This window comes from Piliocolobus tephrosceles, chromosome 1, assembly GCF_002776525.5.
Source record: "Piliocolobus tephrosceles isolate RC106 chromosome 1, ASM277652v3, whole genome shotgun sequence".
NCBI lineage: Eukaryota > Metazoa > Chordata > Mammalia > Primates > Cercopithecidae > Piliocolobus > Piliocolobus tephrosceles.
Genome location: NC_045434.1, coordinates 83,976,268 through 83,994,579, shown reverse-complemented (window position 1 = coordinate 83,994,579; position 18,312 = coordinate 83,976,268). Strand labels below are relative to the sequence as shown.

The following is an 18,312-nucleotide window of genomic DNA, read 5'->3' as shown; positions in this document are numbered from 1 at the left end:
GCCAGCAATGATTTCTAGCTCTTGTATAATATACCACTAGGAAGTTATTCTTGATAAATTATTTGGGGCACTATTAATTACAATGGGGGAAAATTAAATTTTTTAAAAAATTAAATTTGGGTGTTTGGTGCTGTTAAGCTTTGGGTATTGCTTCATATGTGTTATTTGGATACACACCCCAAACCACACACACATAGCCACATATACTAACTTTTAATGCTTTGCTTTTCTTTCAGGGATGAAGAATTTTCCGTGAGTTCAGTGTTGGCTTCTGATGTTATCCATGCAAGTCGAAAAGATATACCGTGTATATTTAGGGTAAGTATGTATACTATAATTTGATCACTGAATTACGTGTTTTTAATGAGTATATTTTGCCTCCCTATATAAATCATAAATTCACTATAAGTAAAACCAAATCTTACATTCTTTTATATATTCCATGTCATCCAGTACTTGAAGGTATAAAAAATTGGTGCTAAATATTTAATTAGTGAAAGACCTGGAGAAAGCATCAATATATGGCTTATAAAATATGCTTCCTGGTAGATAATATTTTTTAGTTCCAATTCAGTTTTCAAATAAATACTACCAGATGGAAAATTAGATAAGTGTAAGTTTTCTCAATTTAAAAAAAAAAAAAAAGTCTGTCTTTAAAAATTAAAAATACTTACTGCTTCGTAACAGCCATTCCAAAACTTAGTAGCTTAAACCGACAATTATTTATTATTTTTCACTATTCTGTGGACCAGCTGTACAGTTCTTGTGGTGTCAGCTAGTGTCACTCATGTGACTGCATTCAGCTCATTTGGGACCAGAACATCTAATGACCTTGCTCTTACATCTGGGTGCTGGCTGTTAGCTGGGTGATCTCAGTTCTCCTCTTTGTGAACTCGCTCCATGTGGTCTGTGGTCATCAGGTAGGCTGGCTGAGCTCCCAGTGGCTGGCTTCTAGGAGAGCAAAAGAAGCTGCCAGGCCCTTTGAGGACTAGGCCCAAAACAGGTATAATAACCCTTCTGCATTCTATTGGTCAAAGCAAGTCATGAGGTCAGCCCAGATTTAAGAGGAGGGGAGATAGACTCCACCTCTTGACGAGAAGAATGGAATTCCTTAGGAGGACTTGTTGGTGGCAGTCTTTGGAGCCTATTGCCATGATGCAATCTTGAGTTGGTAAATTAAGACAACAGAGATTAAAAAAAAAAAAAAACTACTGCCTAATAGTTATGCCTATCTCCCTATATTTGTCTGTGAACCTTGTATCTAAGGAAGATCAGGCAAAGATTATACTTAGTCTCTTAGTTCCCAGACTGACAACTATTTATTTCCTCCCAGCCACCAAGGGAGCCTACAGAGGCCCACTTACTGATAACTGATTTTCATAGTGTGATTTTATTGTCACTGCTACTTAATAAGGAATTCTTTATTTATAATAAGGAATTCATATAGGTAAAATTTAAAACTGCTCTGATAGTGTTGTTTGTATAATGATAAACCTTCGTTTAAATACTGATTTAAATTATCAAGTCTTTTATTTTATTTTATTTTTTTTTTTGAGACGGAGTCTCGCTCTGTCGCCCGGGCTGGAGTGCAGTGGCCGGATCTCAGCTCACTGCAAGCTCCGCCTCCCGGGTTTACGCCATTCTCCTGCCTCAGCCTCCCAAGTAGCTGGGACTACAGGCGCCCGCTGCCTCGCCCGGCTAGTTTTTTGTATTTTTTAGTAGAGACGGGGTTTCACCGTGTTAGCCAGGATGGTCTCGACCTCCTGACCTCGTGATCCGCCCGTCTCGGCCTCCCAAAGTGCTGGGATTACAGGCTTGAGCCACCGCGCCCGGCCAAATTATCAAGTCTTAACGATGATGTGAGTTATTGTCGTGAAGTAACAGAGAATATATTTCTGAGCACTTCTGACTTTTTAAAACAAGTTGCAAGTCAGTATGGTGTGGTGCTTAGGAGCATGGGCACAACATCCCAGATGTCTAGCTGTGTGTCCTTAGAGAAATGATTTAATTTCTTTGCATCACCATTTTTTTCATATATAAAATACGGATATAATGACAGTACATCCTATCTCATGACGATGTTAACAGAGTTAAATGAGTTAATACTTGTAATGTGCTTAGATCTACCTGGTGCTCAGTATTTACTCAATAAATGTCAGTTATTGTTGTTGTTATATATGAGTATATTTAATGCCTCTTTAGTGATAGTGTTCTGGTGATTTTATAGAAGGAAAATGAAAATGATACAAACATTTCAAATGGTATCTGTCACCTTTGCTTTGTCATGTAATCTAGTGCTAAAGGTAGTTATTCTGATTAGGAATAGCTAAACTCCGGTAACGGTATCATTTAATGAATGCTCATTTTATTGGTGAGTGCTAAGCAAACTAACATAATCATGAAACTAGCATAAAGGGTGTCTGTTTTCTAATGTCATGATTATTGATTAAATTGTTCTAGGTCACAGCTTCCCAGCTCTCAGCATCTAATAACAAATGTTCAATCCTGATGCTAGCAGACAGTGAGAATGAGAAGAGTAAGTGGGTGGGAGTGCTGAGTGAATTGCACAAGATTTTGAAGAAAAACAAATTCAGAGACCGCTCAGTCTATCTTCCCAAAGAGGCTTATGACAGCACTCTACCCCTCATTAAAACAACCCAGGCAGCCGCAATCATAGGTATGAATTTATAACATTTATCATATTATTATAATTGTTTACTAATCTACTTGAGAACAAGGATTGGCTTTCATCTAGGAATCCCCAGTGTCCAACATACTATGCATCATATCACAAATGCTCAGTACATGTTTATTGAATGAATGAGACCTATATCAGATCTTTGTTTTTCAGTAAACAGGAGTATAAGTACACTTTCAAAGTGCCTTTTTTTCCTGAAAAAACAACAGTGCTAAACATTAGCCTACCAATCTGTTTTCTGCTTGTGTGATTTAGAACAAGTTAGTTTCTTAGAGTTTAGTATATAAAATACAGATGATAATTACCTTGCTGAGGTTATTGGGAAGTTTAAATAAGATGGAATACATAACACAGAGTGCCCTGCATAAAAGAAATCCCCTTAACAAATGGCAGTTTCTGTGTCTGGAGGTTTGAATTTTTGCTGTATTCCTGTGTATGCATCTAACTCTTTTGTTACTTTCCATGAATACTGAGAAGTTTAATGAGTATGGTTCAAATGCCATTCACAATTTTTACCTCCCAAAACAAGAAGTGTAGAACAACTTAGGTTTTTCATTTTGTTTCATCGTTTATTAAACATTTACTTATTTTTGTAGGTATTGATATGGATTATTCTTTAATAATTGTTCTATTTTAGAAGACATGAGAGATTTACCAGTATAATCTGAAAGAAATAGTGTAAACTGTTACTGTAATTTATTTTATTTCCATTTTTTGCACCAAATGTTCTTAACATCTGGTTTATTAGCATTACATGGTTTTTTCCTAATAAAAATCTTTCATATTCATGTCTTATGTAGATCATGAAAGAATTGCTTTGGGAAACGAAGAAGGATTATTTGTTGTACATGTCACCAAAGATGGTAAGAGAAAACTTTTTTTTTTGAGTAATTTTCAATCATGTGTTAAAAAAAATTTTAACCCTAGATTCTAAATTCTACAAAGAGCAGGATTTGCTCTTATTTATCCTGTGACTAAAATTTTCCAGACCTAATTTGATATGTTTATAAATTAAAAGATTATTTTTAAATTTCTGTAGTCCCCCTGAGGTTTAAAACTTCAAATGTGTATTGTCTTTCTTGTATCATTTTATTTAACAGTTCTGTATGAACTCAGGTTGCATTTTTTTTTTTTTTTTTTTTTTTTTGATACAGAGTTTCGCTTTTGCTGCCTAGGCTAGAGTGCAGTGGTGGCACGATCTTGGCTCACTGCAACCTCCGCCTCCCAGGTTCAAGCGATTCTCCTGCCTCAGCCTCCCAGTAGCTGGGATTACAGGCATGCACCACCATGCCCGGCTAAGTTTGTATTTTCAGTGGAAACGAGGTTTCTCCATGTTGGCCAGGTTGGTCTCGAACTCCCAACCTCAGGTGATCCAATCACCCACCTTGGCCTCCCAAACTGCTGGGATTACAGGCATGAACCACCGCGCCCAGCCCAGATTGCATTTCTAAAGATGGAACATGAAAAAAAAATAAACAACTTGATTTTCATATTGTTCTGTTAGTATCAAAAGAGACAACAGCTATTAAAATGTGTTTGTTTGGAGGTTTTTCTTCTAGGGAGAAACTAAATGCTGAGTGAAATAAAGAGAAACCAATATAACTTGGCATTCATAAATATAATAGTCTAAGTTTTATCTTTATATCAACTTAGATCATGGGAAAACAGTGCATTTAAGACAATGCATTGTTACCCATATAAAAACTTCTGAAAAATGAGTTCTCTGTTTTTAAAAATGGGAATCCCATGGTGACCTTCCCTAGAATTTAGTGCCAGTAAAAAAGTTTTCCTTGAGGATTTGGCATACTTTTACACAAGAATCCTTTGGGGTTTGCCTTGGCTGCCAGAAATCTTAGGACTCAATTTAATACGTACTATAGGTGAGTTAAATTATCTTATGATGGGTTTGATTATCTTTTTTTCCTGTGACTTCTGATCTCTTATTCTTCCGTGTGTGCATCTGTAAGTTGACTTACATCCTTTTGAGTATAATTGGGATATGATGAATCAATAAAATTTTGATTTATTATTCTTTGTGTTTAGAAATTATTCGAGTTGGTGATAATAAGAAGATTCATCAGATTGAACTCATTCCAAATGATCAGCTTGTTGCTGTGATCTCAGGACGAAATCGTCATGTACGACTTTTTCCTCTGTCAGCATTGGATGGGCGAGAGACCGATTTTTACAAGCTGGCAGAAACTAAAGGGTGTCAAACCATAACTTCTGGAAAGGTGCGCCATGGAGCTCTCACATGCCTGTGTGTGGCTATGAAAAGGCAGGTCCTCTGTTATGAACTATTTCAGAGCAAGACTCGTCACAGAAAATTTAAGGAAATTCAAGTCCCATATAATGTCCAGTGGATGGCAATCTTCAGTGAACAACTCTGTGTGGGATTCCAGTCAGGATTTTTAAGATACCCTTTGAATGGAGAAGGAAGTCCATACAGTATGCTCCATTCAAATGACCATACACTATCATTTATTGCACATCAACCAATGGATGCTATCTGCGCTGTTGAGATCTCCAGTAAAGAATATCTGCTGTGTTTTAACAGCATTGGGATATACACTGACTGCCAGGGCCGAAGATCTAGACAACAGGAATTGATGTGGCCAGCAAATCCTTCCTCTTGTTGTAAGATTCTCTTTCTTATGACTGTCTTACCTTTATGTCTCTTTCCTTCCTTTTCCCTTCCACTTCATCTCCCAAGTGTTGTTATTGTTAATAACAGTTTTTTTAAAAAGTCATTCTTAATGCTTTTCCTCAGTATTGATTATGTTGTTGATGTAAAAACCATAGGTAATTAGGCCAGGGCAAACAGGGCCAGCATTAGCATGCACGTAATTTAAACAAAACATCTTTCTGTGGAATATTTCACTAAGATGGATTTTTTACCCCACGTCGTATTTTGAAATAACCCTGAATTGTTATCTCATGGTCCCCCAAAATATGGTGCTTGTAAGCATCAGTGTCTCACAGAACTTACTCTGGATAAGTAGTTACCAAGTGAATTATTTAATCAGGTATGTAAAGGTATAATGTAGCATCTATAAGAGGTGTTTTTCAGTTTTCCATTTTTATCTAAATGGGTAGATATTTATAATTGCTTATTTTACCCCTTGAAGAAATATGAAGATGTAATAAATTATTGAATACTTTTTTTTTTGAGAGAGAGAGAGATGGAGTCTTGCTCTGTCACATGGGTTAGAGTACAGTGGTATCATCATAACCCACTGCAGCCTCCAACTCCTGGGCTGAAGCAGTCCTCCTACTTTAGCCTCCCGAGTAGCTGGGACAACAGGTACACACCACCACGCCCAGCTTATGTTTTTACTTTTTATTTTTGTAGAGATGATCTCATTAGGTGTTCAGGCTGGTCTTGAATTCTTGTCCTCAAGCAGTCCTCCCAACTTGGCCTTCCAAAGCACTGAGATTATAGGCTTGACTCACCACACCCAGCCTTATTGAATACTTTTAATTATAGAATACTTTGGTTATTGAATATTCCAATTATTATTGAATATGTGCCATTGAATATGAGTTACAGCAATGAGTAAAATAGATAACAGTCTTACCCCCACAGAGCATGGGTGCAGTGGAAAAGACTCGTGATAAAGCAAGTAGTTGCAGTAGAATGTAAGTGCTATGATAGCAGAAATAGAGTTCTGTAGAACCACATAGGAGAAGTATTTCATCCATACTGTTTTGTTTTTAATGAAAAATACTTGAGCATGTTAAAATGCTGAAGGGAAAAAAAAACCCTAGGGAACTATGTGGAACAGTTGTCTATATGGCAAATATAGTAAGACCGCCATGAAGACCAGAGAGGGCAAAATTCAGAAGACAGGTGCATGAATTACTTGGGGAAAGGAGGAGTAAAACCTCTTCGTTTGTAACAAGATAGGAGGAGGAGTTATGGGTATGGGTCTAGTCAAGGTTAGAGGTTCATTGCAAGAAAGTTTGGGAGGACAATCCATGCTTATTTCAGAAAAATCAGAAAGTCTGCATAAACAGGACAAAAGAAAAATACCTCTAGTTCTACCCATCCAGACTTATTTTTTCCCCACCCTCCATCCTGGGATGAAAGGTTTAACTATTTTTTCTTGTTATTGTTGTTGTTTTTGTCTTTCTAGCTTTTCAACTGCAGATCTTGGGAATTAACTATTTTTAATATTTCTTCTGAAAAATACAGTCTTAGGTGGGCACAGTGGCTTACACCTGTAATCCCAGCACTTCAGGAGACTGAGGCAGGAGGATTGCTTGGGGCCAGAAGTTCTAAGCCAACCTGGGCAACATAGCGAGAACCTGTGTCTGTAAAAAATTTTCTTTAATTAGCCAGGTGTAGTGGTTGCATGCCTGTTGTCCCAACTACCAAGGAAGCCGAGGTGGGAGGATCACTTGAGCTATGATCATGCCACTTTTCTCCAGCCTAGGCAACACAATGAGACCTTATCTCTAAAAACACAAACCCACACACACTCTCACAGTCTCTTTCTTATCAGTAAAACAAATGCTGTTTTGTAACTGAGTCAGGTAATAATTACGATTATTCTAATGTAGAGTCAGAGTTGGAATGTCTGACTTTTTTGTATAGCTCTGCCAATAATTCCCTTTGTAACCTTAGTTTAAGTAAACCATTGAATCTTTCTTTGCCTGTGTTGATACTCATTTGTTGATATTCATTCTTTCAACAAGTATATATTGAGCATCTACCCTATTCATGTAACTATGCTACAGTGCTTTATTATACTTTCTTAACAGGGACTAGAACACTTACCTGGAGATTTCTCTGCTTTCTAAGTTTGATTCACTGTCAATAACTTAACTACTTTTAGGAATCAAATACTTTAAATATAATGAAATTCCTTTATAGAACTCATGTTGGGCAGGGAAATAGTATACCCCTGGTGCTTACAAAATCTGTCTATATTATAATGGCTATATAATCTGACATTGGTGTGCCAGTTCTTCATTTACGATATATATTCTGTTTGCTTCAAAAATGTTTTGATTTGGCTACTATATGATAGCCACATAGGATTTGGGTGGGATTCCACTCTACAGTTGTTTAGTGCAGACCTTTCAAAATATTTGGGGTTTAATAGTTAAAAGTAATCCACAAGCCGCCCCCTCCTTCTCTTCTCCCAGGTTACAATGCACCATATCTCTCAGTGTACAGTGAAAATGCAGTTGATATCTTTGATGTGAACTCCATGGAATGGATTCAGACTCTTCCTCTCAAAAAGGTAATTTAACATTAAAATGTTGGCTTAGCCAACCGAGTATAAGTGAAAACACTAAATGACTACATAGTAATTTTTTTTTATTAACTCAACATTTCGTGGCATGTGTAATTGGCAGTTTGGGACTTAGCTAAGAGTAAGAAAATAGAAACAAATAAAGTTGGTTAATTTCCTTAGGCCTAGCTAAAACCATACTAATTTTACTATATTTGGTTTATGCAAAGTATGATTGCTATTATTATGAACAACTAGAATATATCGTACAACCTAAAATAAAATGTCAGTGTTATCTTCCACTTTTGGATTAAGGAGCTCTGAGAGACTACACGATTATTATGAATTATAACTGTTATTCACCCAGTGTTTAATCCTGTGAGGACAGATTTAACAGGCTAGAAAAGTGGTTAAACTTAGAACCAAAACTGTTTAAGTGTCTCATAATTGAAAAATAAAGATTTCATATATTCCTAATAAAACATAATATTTTTCTTAATTTATAATTCTATGTTTCCATAACAAAGAGAATTTTTACAAGTATAGAACTGCTAGTTTGCAAAAATGAAGAGCAATAGTTTCATGTAGATAGATGTGATACATATATAGCATGTATGATTAGTTGGGGGACAGGGTTTAGAGAATACGTGAAAGTCGCTGAGATGGTATTTCAAAATTAGCTCCCATTTAAAATCATAATGGCAGTTTAAAAAGCTCTTGTAAATACTGCCAGATTATCTGAAGCAACTAAAATATACTCTAGTTTGTAAATTTGGACTGGTCATTGTTACTTTTCTGTGGGTTTTTTTTGTTGTTTTTTGTTTTGTTTTGTTTTGTTTTTGTTTTTGAGACAGGGTCTTGCTGTGTCATCCAACCTGGAGTGCAGTGACATGATTTTGGCTCACTGCAGCCTCCGCCTTCTGGGTTCAAGCGATTCTCCTGCCTCTGCCTCCCAAGTAACTGGGACTACAGGTGTACACCACCATGCCCTGCTAATTTTTGTGTTTTTAGTAGAGACAGGGTTTCACCGTGTTGGCCAGGCTGGCCTCGAACTTCTGACCTCAAGTGATCCGCCTGCCTCTGACTCCCAAAGTGCTGGGATTACAGGGGTGAGCCACTGCACTCAGCCCTATTTGATTTTTATCGTGTAATTTTTGCAATATATGTGAAAGAATAAATAGATGGCCTTTGTGAAGGATAATAATAAACTGATCACTCATGAACCTACCTCCTAACCTGAGAATCAGAACATCACTCATACAACTGCAAACTGCATTGTGTGCTTATCATTCCTTTGCTTTTCTTAAAATACAGAATTTTTGCATATTTAAGTATCCCTAAATAATATATCTTTCAGTTTTGCTTGGTTTTGAGTTTTATAAAAATGTTATAATATATAGTCATTTTCTATCTTGCTTTCTTCACTCATCCACCGAGTCTCATTCATTCATGTTGTTACATATACCGTAGTTTATTGCTTTTCAGTACTATAAAATATTCTGTTGCATGAACTTATCTGTTCCCTGATGGGTAGACATTGAATTATTTACTAGCTTTTTGCAATTGTGATGTTGCTGCATATGTTTTTTGGAATAGTTTTCAGGAGTTTCAGTCATATACCTAGGAGCAGAATAGATGAGACATAGGGAGTTCAGTTATTCAGCTTTATGAGGTAGTGTCATATTATTTTCCAAAGTAATTGTACCAACCAGTACTCCCATCAACAACGTAAAGGAATTCTTATCCACATACTAGTACTTTCCATTGTCAGGATTCATAGGTTTTGTAAATGGTTACAAAGTAGTATTTCGTTGAAGTTTCAATTTGCATGTCCCTAACTAACTGTGTAGTTGAAAGTCTTTTGTATGTTTATTCATCATTCATATTTCCTCTTCCATGAAATGCCTGGTCATGCTTTTTGCTCATTTTGCTATTGGGTTGGCCATATTTTTCCTATTTATTGGAATTCTTTATACATTGTGGATACTGGCTAATAATGGATATGTAAATCTTTTTCTTCTTTGTGACCTATTCATTCATTTGTATTTGGCTGAACAGAAGTTACTGATTTTAATGTAGTTAAATGTATCTTTCTTTTCCTTTATGTTTGTCTTTTTTCTCTTAAGAAACTCTTTCCTACCTTAAAGTCATAATATACATTCTATTCTCCTCCAAATGTTTTACCTTTTTTTTAATCTTTTTTAAATGTATATGCCCAACTTCCAAACATTGTAAAGCTCAGCCTATTACATTTCTGTTTTTAATCCAATTGGAATTGATGCTTTTGTGTATGATGTGAAGTAGAGATTTTATTTTGTTGGTTCCATATAACCAGTTGCTCAATCACTGTTTATTGACAGTCCCTCCTTTCCCCAGTGATCTACCCTTCCATCTCCATCATATGTATGCATATGTTTTTGATAGTAAGAATTCATAAATCAGCCGTGTTGATATCTTCTTAGTATAACTGGTCATTAATGGCTTTAAAATGTCTAAGGTTTAAATGTACTTCTACTTATTTGTTCATTTGCCTAGGATAGCCTTCCTTTAAAATGTTATCATTGTAAGTTTGTTTGTTCAAATTAGATAGTATTATACATTTCCAGTCAGAATTATTGTTGATTTTTCTGAGAGGGCTGTATTTTGAAGTAGATAAGCAAGAAGTCTTAATAAGGTGTACTTTATAATCTGGACATACGTTTTATAATTTAATTTTTAAAGGTTTTGTCGAAATACTAATTTTGTTTTTTATTTTAGGTTCGACCCTTAAACAGTGAAGGATCATTAAATCTTTTAGGGTTGGAGACCATTAGATTAATATATTTCAAAAATAAGATGGCAGGTAAGAAAATATATATATATTCATAGCGATAGCTTCATTGGAAATATTATTTCTAAGCTACCTGCCCAAGGTCACATTAATAGTAAGTGCCAGAGTCCAGATTTCAACACAGGTGTATCTTACTCCAAGTCTATGATGTTGGCCAGTCACATTCTTAATATATTAGAATAAATTACTGAGCAAAAAGTCATTCTCTTCAAGCTCATGTAAGTATTTAATTCTGATATACCTTGTTATTTTTCTGTGGAGTACCTGGATAAGTAGAGAAAGTGTAGCTGATTATATCTTCTGTATTTTCAATATTGTAGAACCTAACCAAAATTTGTAACATTAAAATTATAAACACTCATCTAGAGTTGAGGAATATGTCTTCAGGAACATATCGCCTGCCAGTGTACAGGGCCTAGCACTTCGGAAGTGGTGATGTCAGCATAGGAAGAAGCAGGAAAGAGAGGAGAGTCACGGGAGTGCCTGGAACCAGGAGAGGGAATGGAGACCCAGAGTGTTACAGACAGGAGGGGAGGATATTTGGTCAGTGACCAAAATATTGAGGTGAGACTGTCACACATGTTATTACATACCACACATAAAATGCCAGGGAGACTGCTCACATAGAATTAAATGTTGTTTGCCTGTCAGGGTGTCCAAACAGTTAAAGTCTCAGTTTTAACAAATATTATTATAGTGCCCTCTTCTACATAATAAAGTCATTTTTGTGTCATAACAGCAAATTTCTGTATAATAGAAGTATTTGTAAATTTCTGATCTGTTGTGGCAGGTCTGTTAGCAAGGATGTATTTATGGTACATGATGTATTTAAAATAATTTTTTTTTTTTGAGATGGAGTCTCACTCTGTTGCCCAGGCTATAGTGCAGTGGCACAATCTTGGCTCACTGCATCCTCCTCCCAGGTTCAAGTGATCCTCCAACCTCAGCTTCCTGAGTAGCTAGGATTATGGGTGTGCACCACCACACCCAGCTAATCTTTTGTGTTTTTAGTAGAGACAATTTCACCATGTTGGCCAGGCTGGTCTTGAACTCCTGACCTCAAATGATCCACCTGCCTCAGCCTCCCGAAGTACTGGGATTATAAGCCTGATCCATCATGCCTGGCCAGTATTTAAAATAATTTAAGTGGACAAATATAAGTAAAAATATTGGTTTCAAGAAAACACATTAAAATGTTTAGACCCATTATTTTGGGGTAGTGAATTTTTTTTTTTTTTTTTTTTTTTTGAGAAAACCATCTTAATGGTTTTCTCCCACCTACCCCATATTCCTCCAATAAATTTGTCTTTTCTACTATCGAAAAAAAATCCATCAGAAGTTTTTCTGTGATTATTTTTGTTGGTTTTGTTTTATTTTGTTGGTGTGTTTTTATGTTATAAGTACTAGAATACACAAAATTGCTTGATTTCTGGTTCAGTGCATTGGTACATTGTCTTGGAACCAGAGGTTTCTTGGTGAACATAGCAGGAGTCTATGCTAAGAGTATATTCCATTATGACTTAAGAAAGGATATTCAGGTTTTAGAGGTGATTCTCATTCAGAGATGGATACCTCGTGAAGTTAATGAAATGTAAGCTTTAGATACTTCACTTCCAAGACCCATACTTAGTTTTATACAGGCATACCCCCATTTTATTGTGTGCCACTTTATCGTGCTCCACAGGTACTACATTTTTTACAAATCGCAGGTTTATGGTAACCCCGCCTCCAGTAAGTCTCGGCGCTGTTTTTCCAGCAGCATGTGTTGACTTCATGTCTCTGTTTCACATTTTGGTAATTCTTGCAATATTTCAAATTTTTCACTGTTATTCTATCTGTTATGGTGATTTGTGATCAGTGATCCAAGTTTGAAGTTATTGTAATTGTTTTGGGGTGCCACAAACCATGCCCATGTAAGATGCCAAACTTAATTGACAAATGTGTGTATTCTGACTGTTCGACCAAGCAGCTGTTCCCTGGTCTCCCTCCCTTTCATTGGGCCTCTCTATTCTCTGAGAACCAACAATAGTGAAATTAGGCCAATTAATAGCCCTACAATAGACTCTAAGTGTTCAACTGAAGAGTCGCACATCTCTTACTTTAAATCAAAAGCTAGAAATGATTAAACTTAATGAGGAAGGCATATTGAAAGTCAAGATAGACTGCAAGCTAGGCCTCTTGCAACAGTTAGCCAAGTCATGAGTGCAAAGGAAAAGTTCTTGAAAGAAATTAAAAGTGCTGCTACAGAGAACACACGAATGATAAGAAAGTGAAACAACCTTATTGCTGTTACAGAGAAAGTTTTAGTGATCTGGGTAGACTGTCAGCTGCAACATTCCCTTAAGCCAAAGCCTAATCCAGAGCAAAGCTTTCTCTTCAATTCTATAAAAGCTGAGAGCTATCAGGAACCTGCAGTAGAAAAGAAGCTAGCAGAGTTTGGGTCATGAGATTTAAGGAAAGAAGCCATCTTCATAACATAAAAATGCAAGGTGAAACAGCAAGTATTGATGTACAAGCTGCAGCAGTTTATCCAGAAGACATAGCTAAGATAATTGATGAAGGTGGCTACACTGAACAATACAAAATTCGGTTTAGCTAAAACAAACTTCTGTAAGGAAGAAGATGCCATCTAGGACTTTCATAGCTAGAGAGAAGTCAATGTCTGGCTTCAGAGCTTCGAAAGACAGGCTGAGTCTTGTTAGGGATTATTGCAGCTTGTGGCTTTACGTTGAAGCCAGTGCTCATTTACCATTCGAAAAAATCCTAGGCCCTTAAGAGTTACAGTAACTCAGCCGGGCACAGTGGCTCACACCTATAATCTCAGCACTTTGGGAGGCCGAGGCAGGCAGATCACCTGAGGTCAGGAGTTTGAGACCAGCCTGACCAACATGGAGAAACTCTGTCTCTACTAAAAATACAAAATTAGCCAGGCGTGGTGGCACATGCCTATAATCCCAGCTACTCAGGAGGCTGAGGCAAGAGAATTGCTTCAACCTGGGAGGTGGAGGTTGCAGTGAGCCGAGATTGCACCACTGCACTCCAACCTGAGCAACAAGGGTGAAACTCCATCTCAAAAAAAAAAAAAAAAATATGGTAACTCTACTCTGCCTATATTTTATAAGCAGAACAACAAAGTCTGGATGGCAACATATCTGTTTACAGGATGTCACTGAAAATTTTAAGCCTACTGTTGAGATCTGCTGCTCAGAAAAGAAAGACTTCTTTCAAAATATTACTATTCATTGACAGTGCACCTAAGTCACCCAAAATTTCTGATGGAGATGTACAAGGAGATTAATATCATGTCTGCTAACACAGTATCCATTCTGTAGCCCATGGACAAAATTTTGACTTTCAAGTCTGATCATTTAAGAAACGCATTTCATAAGGCCATAGCTGCCACAGATAGTTATTCCTCTGGTGAATCTGGGCAAAATAGATTGAAAACCTTCTGGAAAGAATTCATCATTCTAGATGCCATTAAGAACGTGTGATTCATGGGAAGAGGAGAAAATACCGACATTCACAGGAGTTTGGAAGAAGCAGGTTCCAGCACTCATGGATGACTTTTAGAGGTTCAAGACATCAGTGAAGGAAATAACTACAGATGTGGTGAAAAGAGCAAAAGAACTACTAGAATTAGAAGTGGAGACTGAATTGCTGCAATCGCATGATAAATTTGATTGGACGAGGTGTTGTATCTCATGGGTAAGCAAAAAAAAAAAAAAAATGGTTTCTTGAAATGGAATCTACTCCTGGTGGAAGATGTTAAGAATGCTGTTGAAAAAGCAAGAAAATATTTAGAATACTACATACACTAAGGTGATAGGGCAGAGGCAGGGTTTGAGAGGATTGACTCCAGTTTTGAAAGGAATTCTTCTGTGGGTAAAATGTCAAACAGCATCATTATGCTACAGAGAACCATGTTTTGTGAAAGGAGGAGTTAGTGTGGCAAACTTTATTGTTGTCTCACTTTAAGAAACTGCTGCAGCCATTCCAACCTTTAGCAACCACCAGCCTGCTCAGTCAGCAGCTTATCCACATCGAGGCAAGACCCTCCTACTATCAACAAGAATACGACTCATGGAGGTGAAGATGATTGTTAGCATTTTTTGGCAATAAAGCATTTTTAAATTATGGTATGTATGTTATTTTTTTTTTTAGACATGTACCGTTACCCACTTAACAGACTACGGTATAATGTAAACATAATGTATATGCACTGGAAGACCAAAAAAATTGTGTGACTTACTTTATTTTGATACTCGTTTTATTATATGGTCTCAAACTGAACCTACACTTTCTCCAAGGTATGCCTGTATTCTGTTTCTTAGAGGAACTCCACATATTTGTGTAAGATTGGCTCCACCCTGTTCTCACTGTGTGTGACTATGCTGGTCATAAATGTGTTCATACCCACTATGTGTCTGTAAGACAAAATTTATTCCGACTTGTCTCTTCCCATGCTTTTTCATCTTTCTACTCTAGGCTAAGAGTAGAGGTAGATCTTGGAGAAGAGGGACCTGACAAAATTTTAATGTAGTTGTCTTTTTCTTTGACAAAGGAAGGAAATCGCATCTCAAGAGGTTCTTTCTTTTTCTGTATTTTGCTTTCTCTGTCATATCTTAAGAGTCAAAGTGTTCCTGCAGCCCTCTGCCTGTCCAAAATCTCCCATTGCCACCTTAAGTCTCCAAGACCTGCTTTACCCTCATAATTCTCAAATTCCAAATTTGTGTCCCACATTATCATTCACTTCAAAAATTCTGTTCTTTGAGTGGGCATGGTGGTGCATGTGCCTGTAATCCCAGTTCTTTGGGAGGCCAAGACAGCAGGATCACTAGAGCCCAGGAGGTCGAGGCTGCAGTGAGCTGTGATGGTGCCACTATACTCCAGCCTGGGCAACAGAGCAAGACCCTGCCTCAAATAAATAAATAATAATAATTCTATTTTTAAAATATTTATTATTAGGAAAGCAGTCTGCCTAAGCCATATTATTATGCCACGAGTATCATGTTTCACTTTTGCTAATTATCACCTTTATTTTCTTATAGGCTCATTTCGCTTCTCCCACCTCCTCCTTCTCACTTCAGCTTTTTGGGTGTTGAAAACTTCTAAACTTGCCCCTTTTTCTTATCTTATTTAGATAATGACACGCTTTGTTGTGTTATATGGATACAGTTGTCTATTTTTTTCTTCTTTTCACATAGCCCAGCATGTTTTGGGAGCCCCTGGCGAACAGTTTTGTTTACTTCTAGATATTAAAACTGACATCAGATAAAACTGTCACTGGGTTGCTAGGTGTATATGATTAAACATCTACCCCCAAGATCAGAAGAGGAGAAATAGTGACAGATTCTTACCTTTTGTAAAGGAAGGGTAGTGGGAGCACAGCTCCTTTTTTTTACTCCATGTCTCATAGATTGAACCTTGCAAAGGAAATTTTTTTATTATGTAAAGATAGTTGTTATTGTTATTTACCATTTATGCCTGATTACTGTTCAGGGTAACAATAGTAGCTCTTTAACAACACCCTAAGCCATTGAAATCAATACCTGGAGGGAGAGAAAACACAGTATTGAGATACTGGGGTGGGGTGGGGTGGCTGATTAGAGTGACAGAACACCAAGGCAAGTACAGTTTTCTTCTAGTAAAATTATGCCATACTATGTTTATAATCAAGTAAAAATGAAAGTATATTTTGTAAGCTATGTTTACTTTCAGCATATTATCTGTTTACATAGGTTCTGTTAAATATTATTTACTGTGGTTATCAACACAACATTTAAAAACCAGAATTGCATATACTTGTACTATCATTGTTTGTACTGTCTTGGAGGTTAATAGATGAAAAGCATTTTAACAGTTTAAGGAACATCATTATCGTTTGTATTTTTTTGTTTTAACAGAAGGGGACGAACTGGTAGTTCCTGAAACATCAGATAATAGTCGGAAACAAATGGTTAGAAATATTAACAATAAGCGACGTTATTCCTTCAGAGTCCCAGAAGAGGAAAGGATGCAGCAGAGGAGGTAGATATTTAACCTGTACTATCATCCATGCCTGCTTCTACATCTGAAGGACTACTTGGTCATGATACTGTATTTGATTTGGAAGGAAAATTGGGTATCTGAAAATCTCATTCATCTGTGGTGTCAAAAACTGCAATAATGAATGTAACTTCTCAGTCTCATTTTAATTAATATTCTCAAAATTGTGAGTATGCACCAGATTAAAGTACCATATTTGTATTCACCTTATTCACTTCTCTGTATATATGGAATAGTCATATTTTTGGATTGTGTACCTTTCTACAATATAAGCATAGGACATAGCTGTGCATACAGTAAACCTGTATATGTCTAAGAAGTTCAGACTTTTCTCTTCATGAGCAAACAGAAGTAAGATTGTAGTATTTACAGTTACATATGAGACCATTTTTTAAGTGTTATCATTTTTAAAGAGATACATAAAATGTTCAGAATTATATGTAAAATAGAGTAGAGCTTCTTTGATGTCTTAAGTATTTGAAAAAACCCTCTCTACTTTTCCACCTAAAATCATAAGATCTTGTATTTAAAATTTAAAACAAAACATTCTAAGGAAGTAAATTTTTAATTGAGTATATTCTGTTACTCTAATTATATTCTTATTAATGAGATTTAACAGTTGTATTTTTATTAAGAAAATTAAGTGTGCTTAATTTTTTTCATAAGCTACGTAAATTAACTATGGAAACAGTGTCTAAACAGATGCTTTGTTTTACAGGGAAATGCTACGAGATCCAGAAATGAGAAATAAATTAATTTCTAATCCAACTAATTTTAACCACATAGCACACATGGGTCCTGGAGATGGAATACAGATCCTGAAAGATCTGCCCATGGTAAGAGGAATTAAGAGTGAATGTAAAAAAGTGCAGATGTCGGAGGAATATAAATAGGCTTATGTGTAAACTTCAAAGGATATGTGAATGTAATAAGGAAATGTTTCTCTCAGTATACCACAATATGTCTAAGATACATGATGACATACCTGATGAACAAAACACAAAATTTAGACATCTGTCAAAAGCCAAACAAATCAAGTTCTTATTTAGTTCCATGTTGGAGAATTTCTCCCATGCCTAAGTTTACTATCGTTGGTGGAAGAAACTACCAGATTTGGAGAGGTTCTACACCAAATTTGGAATGTGGTTACCAAATCACTAAAATTTCACTACATATTAGCAAATCACTACAGATATTTGGCCTACTCTTTTTTTTTTTCTTCCCAGAGAACCACATTAGCTTATTCATTAATGGTCACATCTCTCCGATAGTTGTGAAATTAAATCTTTTTCCTTTGCCCAGTTACAAACATTACCTGGTCAGTTGTACATGAAAAAGTATAACATAGGCCAGGTGTGGTGGCTCATGCCTGTAATCCCAGCACTTTGGGAGGCCAAGACATGAGGATTGCTTGAGGCCAGGAGTTAAAGACCAGCCCAGGCAACATAAGCAAGACCCCATTTCTTTTTTTTTTTTTTTTTTTTTGAGATGGAGTC

The 18,312-nt window shown here is 36.4% G+C and overlaps 1 protein-coding gene across 2 annotated transcripts in view; it reads left to right on the top strand.

The window, feature by feature from the left end:
• CDC42BPA (CDC42 binding protein kinase alpha) overlaps window positions 1-18,312 on the top strand; it is a 312,993-nt gene that overhangs the window by 271,660 nt on the left and 23,021 nt on the right. For both annotated transcript variants that reach the window (XM_023203616.2, XM_023203615.2), the window contains 8 exons: window positions 237-318; window positions 2,461-2,677; window positions 3,499-3,561; window positions 4,742-5,335; window positions 7,850-7,947; window positions 10,696-10,780; window positions 16,675-16,798; window positions 17,535-17,652. In XM_023203616.2, coding sequence (XP_023059384.2) covers window positions 237-318; window positions 2,461-2,677; window positions 3,499-3,561; window positions 4,742-5,335; window positions 7,850-7,947; window positions 10,696-10,780; window positions 16,675-16,798; window positions 17,535-17,652 — 1,381 coding nt within the window. The remainder of the gene's footprint in view (window positions 1-236; window positions 319-2,460; window positions 2,678-3,498; window positions 3,562-4,741; window positions 5,336-7,849; window positions 7,948-10,695; window positions 10,781-16,674; window positions 16,799-17,534; window positions 17,653-18,312) is intronic.